Raw genomic sequence first — 10,749 nt, forward strand, 5'->3', positions numbered from 1 at the left:
TAGAATGGATTTTGCTTCCTTTTTCCCCATAGGTACTTTAACATCCACCTCCCTCTTGTCTAGTGCTTTTTTTTGCTAGTTTATCAGCAACTTCATTACCAGAGACCCCAACATGTGCTGGAACCCAACAAAAATACACCACTATTCCTGCCTCTTTCAGTCTGTATAGTGATAAATATACTTCCATTAATAAATCTTCTCTGTCTGAACTTGCATGTATTATACTAATTAAAGCTGAAGAAGAATCTGAGCATATTACTACTTTGTTTGGTCTGACTTGTTCAACCCACTGTAGTCCTATTATTATCATCAGTGATTGGCTTCTTCTTCTGGTCATATTTTATGGTGGTTGGCAAACCAACATAAAAGATGCATTTCCGACACCTACTGGACTGGTGTGTGGAGCATAAAATGGCATAATAATAATAATAATAATAATAATTCATTAATAAATTAATTCATCCTAAATCCTATTGATAAATCCTGTCATTTGCAAATAATTAAATAATTCTTGATTGCTTTGGGCCATTATTTAACAGAAACTGGAGTGAAATATAATTGATTCCCAACAATCTTAATGCTAGGATTAGATGAAATCTTTCTCCTTCATATGCAACACAGTTTAAGAGTATATGTTCTACCGTTTCGGGATATCCACATTTTTCACAGTTACCGGTCTCATGTTTCCCTATTATGTGCAGACTATGATTTAATGCTGAACATCCAACACGCAGTTGGGAAATAATAACATCCTTTTTCCTATTGCCGTTGTTGTGTCGAACTATGTTTCCAAGTCGGGATCTGTTTCCCCCCAGCAGATCTGTATGGGGGGAACAGTATCTGATGGCAAAATTTTCTGCTGCCAGAATGTGTTCCCCCATGCACAAACCAAAGCTAACCCCTCCGTGCCCTACCGTACCCTACCTACCCTAACCCTAATCGACACTACCCCACCTACCCTAACCTACTCTACCATAAACTACCCTACCTACCCTAACACACGCTACCTACCCTAGCCCTAACCTACACTACCCTAACCTACACTACCCTACCTACGCTAACCATAGCATGCCGTACCCTAAACCTACCGTACCCTTCCTACCCTAACCTACTCTACCCTACACTACCATACCTACCCTAACCCTAAACCCACCATACCCTACCCCCCCAACCCTAACCTACACTACCCAAACCCTAACCTACACTACCCTACCTACCCTAACCCTACCCCTACCCTACCTACACTAACCCTACCGTACCCTACCTACCCTAACCCTAACCTACACTACCCTACCTACCTTAACACTACCCCACCAACCCTAACCATAACCCCATACCCTATCAGGCTAGGGGGAAACAGATTCTGATGGGGAGCACAATTCGAAACAACACCATATTTAACTCTCTGCACCAACATATTCCTGTTGTTTAACGGCAATTGGCTACCACCAATTGGAGCATTATCGCCACCTACCGAAACTTTGTTGCGTGGATTCTAGGATGTACTGCTACCAGTTTCCTTTTCTACGTACTTCTTTAGAAATACTTAAACCCGGGGCCTGGGTAGCTCTGCGAGTATTGACGCTGACTACCACCCCTGGAGTCATGAGTTCGAATCCAGGACATACTGAGTGACTCCAGCCAGGTCTCCTAAGCAACCAAATTGGCCCGGTTGCTAGGGAAGGTAGAGTCACATGGGGTAACGTCCTCGTGGTCATAATTAGGGGTTCTCGCTCTCAATGGGGTGCGTGGTAAGTTGTGTGTGGATCGTGGAGAGTAGCATGAGCCTCCACATGCTGTGAGTCTCCGTGGTGTCATGCACAACGAGCCACATAAGATGCGCGGATTGATGGTCTCAGAAGTGGAGGCAACTGAGACTTGTCCTATGCCACCCGGATTGAGGTGAGTATCCGTGCCACCTCAAGGACTTACTAAGTAGTGGGAATTGGGCATTCCAAATTGGGAGAAAAGGGAATAAAAAAAAAAGATACAAATATATATATATATATATATATATATATATATATATATATATAAAAATATACTGTATATAACTGTCATGTCGAGAAGGGATCCCACTCTCGTCAACTTCTTAAGATGCTTTGGCCTGTGCTTTTTTGCTCGCATCTCAGCATATTTATGATGGAAAGCTTTAGAAACTTAAATAATACCAATAATATAAAATTTTATTATTATTATTATCATAGAGTGACTATTTGCAAATAGTAATAGTATCTTTCTAACACTATTTGCACTTAGTGCAAATAGCCTCTGCCTTATCCTGTTGTCTTCTTGAAATCTCATATAGCATCCCATGTTTCTTGGATACAGTAATATTTTGACATAAGTTCACGTTAAGGCACATATTACATTAAATCTTAGATTCTAATATTGTGACTTAATTGGCATTACTAGCAATTCATGAATTAAAAAGTGTTTGTGTTGAAAAAAAAAATAGCTGCCGTTTAAAGACGTTTATCTCTTTTAGAACTGGAAAATATCTCATGACCGAAAGTAGCAGATGTAGAGCTAAAGTTAACAAATTTATTATGTGAAATATTTATTTTAGAGCTTGAACTGATCATCAAAACTGACTGTTCATCAAAACATATTTTACGAGCACTTCTCGTTGCTGTAAGAATCTCGCGAGATTGACGATAGAGGGTTCCCTTCTAGACACGACCGTTAACGTCCTTCTTCGTAATGAGGCGCGTAAATATGACGCCGTAAGATACGTCAAAGTGCTTCAAGACAACAGTCATGATGAAGAGTCAAAACAATGATATTTACACGAACTGTATGTATGCTCTTCACATTGTTTACTTATTTTTTGGTATGATACAGAACCGAAATGTAAGATTGGCGTGCTTTCTCATTTATTTGATTGCAGGGAATGGCTTCTTTCTTGTTTACATTGCTAATAGGCAACTCTTTAACATCCTTTTTGCTTCTAGTTGTCTATAACAAAAAGTGAATTCTTACCGCATATATATATATATATATATATATATAATGACAGATCTGTAAATAATCGTTGCTTGTAGGTTAAGTGACATTGTAAACATGCTGAAATGGTCGAAATGCTAACCGGGATTACAGCTTTAACCAGCAGATATGTGTATTTAGAGACTGTCGACAACAAATGATGATTAATTATGTATTCATTTGACAAGTCAGTTGTCACATGAGAGTTTTAAGGGAACATACATTAATTTCTCTCCCTGTCACTAATAACTCTTCTGTTGGCTTTTAAATGATGCAATACTAATATTTAGTCCTATTTATTGCCACTCGGTTTACAATTAATTAACCCTTTTTCAAACCAATGCTCAATCTGAACAACAGCATTAAAGTCTGTACTTTTCAGACAGAATCAAAATGACCTTTTTGGTCGCAACTGTCACTGGCAAGTGAACTTGCTGCCCCTAAATTTTACCAATAAAACTGTATTCTGCATTATTTAGTCAAATGTCACATAGTCACAGCAATATGATGAAGGAATAATTTAGCTGTTTTTGTTTTTTTGTTTCCACCGTGCAAGATGTTGCAATTCCAGCCACCCGGCTCATAATTCAATTTAATTTACTTATCTGTTATGAGGTTCAAAGTATGAGGAAGAGGGAGATGGCGATTCCAACTCAGGAATGTCACTTTTATTGACAACAAAAACATGTTCGCTTAAATGCGTAATGGTATAGCTTCACATAAAACTCGACTCAGGACAAGGAACCGTCCGGTCTGCCACCGACCACCCCCCCAGAGAGGAAATCAGCCACAGCCATCTGCGCCTCTGGCGTTTGGACCACCTCGAATTTAAAGGGCTGAAGTGCTAGATACCAACGAGTGATCCACGCATTAGTATCCTTCATGTGGTGGAGCCACTGGAGCGGGGCATGGTCCGAACAGAGGGTGACGGCCTTTCTAAGCAGGTAGTACCGGAGAGTGAGCACCGTCCACTTGATGGCCAGATACTCCTTTTCTGTCGTGCTGTACCTAGACTCTTGTACAGAGAGCTTTTGGCTAGTGTACAGCACAGGGCGCTCCTCACCCTCCACTACCTGGGACAACACAGCCCCCAAACCCTGTCCGATGCATCCGTCTGTAAAAGAAAAGGGAGAGAGATGTCAGGGGAATGTAACAGTGGACTGCTATGGAGTGCCACTTTTACTTGTAAGAAAGCCTGTAGGCACGGCTCCATCCACTGGACCGGGTCTGGCGCTCCTTTTTTAGTGAGATCAGTCAGCGGGCTGGTGACGTCCAAATAATTAGGCATAAACCTCTGATAATAGCCAGCCAACCCCAGGAACTGTCTCACCCCCTTTTTGGACTTGGGCCTCAGACAAGTCACAATGGCTGCTGTCTTATCAATTTGGGGACGCACTTGTTCATGACCCAAGTGGAAGCCCAGAAACCATACTTCCACCCACCCAATTGCACACTTCTTTGGATTTGCCGTGAGTCTCGCCCACCTCAGCTACCTCAGGACAGCCCTCAGATGCTGGATGTGCAGCTGCCAATCGTTGCTATAGATGATTATATCATCCAGATAGGCAACGACATATGCAGTGTGTGGGCGAAGCACTTTGTCCATGAGTCACTGAAACGTCGCCTGGGCCCCAAACAAACTGAAGAGTAACAAATTGGTGTAAGCCGAACGGAGTGGAAAAGGCAGTTTTTTCTCGGGACATGGGAGTCAAGGGAATCTGCCAATATCCCTTTGTTAAATCCAGTGTCGAATAAAAACGAGCCGCACCCAACCTATCGAGCGGTTCATCAACGCGAGGCATTGGGTATACATCAAATTTAGACACAGTGATCACTTTCTGTAATCCACACAAAACCGGACCGACCTGTCACTCTTAGGGACTAAGACTACCGGACTGGCCCAATCACTGTAGGATTCTTCTATTACCCCATGTCAAGCATAGCCCTCAATTTCTCACACACTACCTTTTTTGTGTTCGGGTAAACGGTAGGGACGACTGCGTACCACTACCATAGGGCTTGGCCATCTCCCGAATACGCTGTCTAGTGGTCCCCAGCCAGGCGGACTGCATCATCCAGGACGTCAGGTGGTGGCACCGGACCCACTCCGCGGTTCTTTTTGGGCAGCCAGTCGATGAACTGATCCCCGGCATTGCGGTCCTCCGCTAGCAACCACCTCTGGCAGGCATCCCGGAGCTGCTGGGTGAAAGCGCATAAGCGGCCGAATTCCCCGTAGGTCAGTGTCTGAAAGCGCTTAAGATGTTGCTCGGGGTGCTGGCCGACCTGCTGTAGGATGGCCCTCTTCAGATCCGGTAATTTAGCAGGTTAGCCACCGGCAGTTGTTGGGCCATGAGCTGAGCCTCCCCCGACAAAAGCGGCAGCAGGCGGACTGCCCGCTGTGTCTGGAGCCAGCCCGACCCCGCAGCGGCCCGCTCAAACAGCTCAAAGAAAGTTTCGGAGTAATCCTGGGGACCCATCTTGGCCAGGGTGATCTGAGGTGGGGGGTCCCGCGGCCGGTGTCGTTGCTGGAGTACCATGCGGCAGCAAGCTCTGGAACACCCGACGGTCCTCCACCTGGGCTTGCAGGAGCGCTTCGAAACTTTGCTCCTGTTCCGCTCGAAGCTCCAGGAGGGCCTGGTGTTGAGTCTGGTTGATGCCAGCGAGGGTCTTGATGATGTCCGCCAACGGCGAGGACTCCATGACGACATATCTCCCTCAATCCCGGGTTTAGGCACCAGTGGAATGAGGTTCAAGGAATGAGGAAGCAGGAAACGGCGATTCCAACTGAGGAATGTCAGCAAAAACACATTCGCTTAAATGTGCAATGGTATAACTTCTCATAAAACTCAAAGTTGCAAAACAGCAGCGGCCAACACACACACACACACACACACACACACACACACACACACACACACACACACACACACACACACACACACACACACACACACACACACACACACACACTCTCTCTCAGTTGGGCTCTCTCTCTTGAATGCTGCTGTCTCCTCTCCTTAAAAGCCCCAATCACTCCTCACTAAAACACAAGACAGGTGTTAAGCACAGGTGGAAATCATTCACCACTCAACTCCCCTGCTTTACTCTCCACTCTCAGCCACGCCTCCACATTATCAAAGCCAAATTTTAATTGCATTTGGCATTCTTGAAGTGTTAATTTTAGACCCTGACTCCAGGTGTTATTTGAACTGCCCTGCTTTAGACTATAATCAAACCTCACTGCAATCCCTTTGTGCTGAGTTAAGAGAACTACAGCAGCCACAGTAGTGCTTTGAAGCCACACCACAAGCCACTGCATTGCCATATGGCTTTGCTTTAATAACAGAAGTCTGCAACAATCTCTCTGTTTTTCAGGAGTGAACTGAAGTGATCTGCTGGCCAGTCCACCTCCTGCAGAATAATGCATCACCATTAAACATGGGAGGCAGCGGATCCAAAAGCAAAGGAGTCTGGCCTTTTACCAGTACAGGACCTGGAAGAGAACCTCCTGGTGAGGTCAATGAACAGTGTTTAGCCCGAATACGCGGCTCAAAGAATGCAACACCATTTGTATTCACAAGGAGAAGGTAAACATGTAAAGTCTTTAAAGTTGTTCAGTCAAATGTGAGCAAAACCTCACATTTTAGTGATCATACAGGTAATTGATTTAAAAGAATATTCCATGTTCAATACAAGCTTAATCAAGAGCATTTGTAGCATAATTTTGATTACCACCCCAAAAAATTAAATAATAATTTTGACATGTCCCTCTTCTTTAAAAAAAAAAAAAAAAAAAAAAAGCAAACATTTAGGTTACATTGAGGCACTTACAATGAAAGTAAATGGGGCCAATCCATAAATGTTAAAATACTGACTGTTTCAAAATTATAGCCACAAGATGTAAACAGTGTGTGTGTTAACATTATTTTAGTATGATAAAATCGCTTACTAAACTTTTGTGTATAAAGTTGTCCAATTTTACAACTTCGTTTCCATAAAGTCATTATGCCATAAACCCTTAAGCGACAATTTAAAGCTGAAATAATACACACGTTTTAAAAGAAAGTGCTTTTATAAAATCATTTATAAAATTATAAGTCACATTTCTGTCTTTAAACCCTCCAAAAATGGGCCCATTGTTAGTGTCTCACTGCAACCTCCATTTTTGCTTATTATTGTATTTTTTTTAAGAAAAGAAAGGACGAGTCAACATTATTTTTGTGGTAATCAACATTATGCTAAAAATACTGTCGAATGAACCCGGAATATTTAAGTCAACATTAAATCAAAATCGACCATATTTACTTTCTTAATACAGGTTCCTGGTCTTAATGTGGACAGTTCAAGTATATTAACCAATAATGTCATAGTCTAACATTTCATAAGCCAATCAAATCCTGGTGGATAAAATCAAGACCTGTCCCCCATTTTTCTTTCACTTGGAAATGTCACGTTACGGAAGTAAAATGGATTGCAACTTGCAAATGTCATTTGATGTTGACTTTAAATCTGCAATACCAGAACATTGATCTAAGAGCTACTTAGTTGAATTAGGTCATATTTTACCATGGTAAGTTGGGTCATTTGTAGTTACAGGCTGTTGTTTGTGGTTGCAGTTCCTTGTATTTTGATGAAGATGGAGATCTGGCTCATGAGTTCTATGAGGAGACTGTGGTGACCAAAAATGGCAGAAAGAGAGCCAAGCTAAAGAGACTTCAGAAAAACCTCATACCTCAGGTGAGATATACACTGATGAGCCAAAACATTATGATCACTCACAGGTGAAGCGAATATCATTGATCATCTACTAACAAGGCCACATGTCAAGATCTGAGTAGATTAGAAGGTAAGCGAGCAATCAGTTCTCATAGTCAACGTGTAGCATATTAGGCAGGTGGTCATAATGTTTTGACTCATCAGTGTACTGATCATTTAGAGTCGTTCAGACAGAATGCATTCTTGCATTAAAAAAAGCTAGACACAGCGCAACTAATGGAAAACAAGCAGCTGTCTGGAGACACATTTTCAAAAGTTTATGTTCTTTTATCATGGCACGGCATCCTAGTTTAGTTTAGTTTAGTTCACTTTATTGTCCAGCCACGGCTGAAATCTTTTCTTTGGTCTCGACAAAAAACACAAACAGTTACATTTACTACACACCGAAACAACACATTTCTAAAACCAATACATACAGTATCAAAAAACAAATCTATTAATCTAATTAAAATTAAGCCAATAGTGTGCCCTTGAAAAATCCTAAAAGCTTCCCGCTCATGTGTGAGACACCGAAAAAACAGCCAGATGTGAAAATTCTCTCATTTACTCACCCTCATGCCATCCCAGATGTGTATGACTTTCTTTCTTCAGCAGAACACAAATGAAGATTTTTAGAACAATATTTCAGCTCTGCAGGTCCATACTCTGCTTTACCGTTTATATTATTATATGATATAAACTTAATACTTTAACCTTCTGAAACTAAAAATCTGCTTTTCACTTTATAATGTATTGTTACTCACCGTAGTAATTACTGAAAGGCATATGATGACATGAAGTTCATCAATAGTGACCCTTCCAAGAGCAATGACCACTAAACATGTCGAGACAGTGCTCAGTGTCACTCACACAAACAATAAACACCATCAGGGTAACACATGTGAAATTAAAATAATGCAGTAAACATTAACTAAACTACATCGGATATAACACAGAACACCCCAATGTAGATAAGTGATTTTAAGAATAAGAAGAAACATAACTATTCCCATAAAATATAATGAAATGTGATGTCACGGAGGGAATTCTAGGAACACCCATTATTGTTTTTTTACCGTAATTGTAACATTAATTTACTGTAAAAAGTACATGTACTCTCTTTTTAAACATAATATACATTTTTACCATTAATTATATGGTAAAATCATATTTTTTACATCTAAAAAAAGGTAATTTTTACAACATTTTACCGTAAAATGTAATATACATGTATTGTCTTTTTAAATATATCATCATTTTTTACCGTATATTTTAAGGTAACTACCCATTAACCAATTAAAGTTTTTTTTTACTGTAGCATTTTTACAATCTTTTACCATTAAAATTACAGATATTTTTTACAGTGTACAATACCAGTCAACAGGGTCCAAAACTCTGAAGCTCCTAAAAGCACATAAAGACAGCATAAACGTAATCCATACAACTCCAGTGGTTTAATCCATGTCTTCAGAAGTGATAAAATTGGTGTGGGTGAGAAACAGATTAATATTTAAGTCCTTTTTTACTATAAATATCTATTTCTTTCACATTCTGAAAGTGAGTGGGTGGCATGAGGGTGAGTAAATGATGAGAGAGTTTTCATTTTTGGGTGAACTGTCCCTTTAAGCATTTCCTTGTGTTGGACATGTTGGTTTTATAACTCTGTTTGTTTGTGGTTAAAGCTTTTTAAATCATTTTTATATTTCTTATTTGCAGGGAATCGTTAAGTTGGATCACCCGCGAATCCACGTCGACTTCCCTGTCATAATTTGTGAAATATAAGGACACAGACTCCGTGTTTGGGAATTGATATTGCTGTAGACGCACCACAGTCATTCTAAACTTCCTACACACTTCGGTGTTCATCTGAAAGGATGGCCCATGGCTCTCTGTTACTCCATCCTTCACGTGGCTTTGACCAAAAAAGATTAATCACATGTACTGATTTGGGTTTTGGTGTCATTATATATATATATATAGCAGACATATGTCTTCTGTGATGTACAGCACAGTATGCATGTATGCAAGAGTGTGTATGTAAGAAACTAAGAGCAATGCAGGGACTGTAAATAAATCAAATGTGTTTGTTGATGTTGACCATTTGCTGTGTGTTTACTGTTGTATTATATATTATAATATTCTGTTGTAAGACTGCCTCAGTTTGTTGGGCTTCAGTCCAGATCTGCGTTTGTAATCATTTGATGTACAGTAAATTATTAGTTGACATACTTAAAATAGTTAAGCAGATTAAATACTTTTATTGAGTAAAAAAACAGGCACAATGAGCTGTGGTCGAGCTGTTTGTTATTAATGGTGCTTGCTAAGGCAAGAATCACTACTGTTATTGTTCATACTTGGGTTTAGGGATTTGATCAAACACCTAACCCTGAGTATTAAACTGGCATGTCAATTCTCCTGTTCCATTTTTGCTACAAACATGAATGATACTGCAAATCACAGCTTGTTGAGGAGATGTGTACTTTTATTTTTTTTAAGTGATTGGACATTTCTGAATCTACAGTGTGAAACGCAGAGCGCAACTAGTGTAGTCTGATTCCCAAACAAATGACTTAAATGAGCCGGTTCTTTTGAATCTACACCTCGCAACATACAGTGCTGCTAGTGTAGGCCGATTCAGCAAATGGCTATTATGAGCTGTGTTTTTTAGTGAATCAAAAACATACAGCGTGACCAATGTAGTGCGGTTCACAAACAGTTGACTCTTATGAGCATACGCTTTATAGTGATTTAAAATACACCAGTCTGAGCAGTTACTGAATTAATCTTACTGACGCACAAGTTTCGACTTTTCTCATGTCCAACTTGAAATGAAATAAGAAATGTTACTGTGTTATGTAATGTTGTACTGGAGACTTGTGAAACTTCAGTCAGGCAGTGAAGTTACTGACTGGTTGTTCATATGACAGTGTGTAGTTAAAGATACACATGACTTTTGTTGTAATCAGTGGAATTTTATAAAAGAATAAATGAATTAAATATGTTATCACA

General features: G+C 40.3%; 1 protein-coding gene across 1 annotated transcript; it reads left to right on the forward strand.

The window, feature by feature from the left end:
- The first annotated feature begins 2,664 nt into the window (after positions 1 to 2,664).
- Positions 2,665 to 10,749, forward strand: tusc2a (tumor suppressor 2, mitochondrial calcium regulator a). The gene is made up of 4 exons (XM_051707125.1): positions 2,665 to 2,797; positions 6,361 to 6,572; positions 7,602 to 7,722; positions 9,457 to 10,749. The coding sequence occupies exons 2-4, from the start codon at positions 6,424 to 6,426 to the stop codon at positions 9,520 to 9,522; spliced, it is 336 nt and encodes a 111-aa protein (XP_051563085.1). The 5' UTR covers positions 2,665 to 2,797; positions 6,361 to 6,423; the 3' UTR covers positions 9,523 to 10,749.

This window comes from Myxocyprinus asiaticus, chromosome 9, assembly GCF_019703515.2.
Source record: "Myxocyprinus asiaticus isolate MX2 ecotype Aquarium Trade chromosome 9, UBuf_Myxa_2, whole genome shotgun sequence".
NCBI classification, from domain to species: Eukaryota; Metazoa; Chordata; class Actinopteri; order Cypriniformes; family Catostomidae; genus Myxocyprinus; species Myxocyprinus asiaticus.

Excerpts from the sequence above, each read along its gene's own strand:
- tusc2a (XM_051707125.1), top strand. The coding sequence starts at position 6,424 with ATGGGAGGCAGCGGATCCAAAAGCAAAGGAGTCTGGCCTTTTACCAGT. Across the intron at positions 6,573-7,601 it reads TTTGTATTCACAAGGAGAAG|TTCCTTGTATTTTGATGAAG; the intron begins GTAAACATGTAA and ends TTGTGGTTGCAG. Across the intron at positions 7,723-9,456 it reads AGAAAAACCTCATACCTCAG|GGAATCGTTAAGTTGGATCA; the intron begins GTGAGATATACA and ends TCTTATTTGCAG.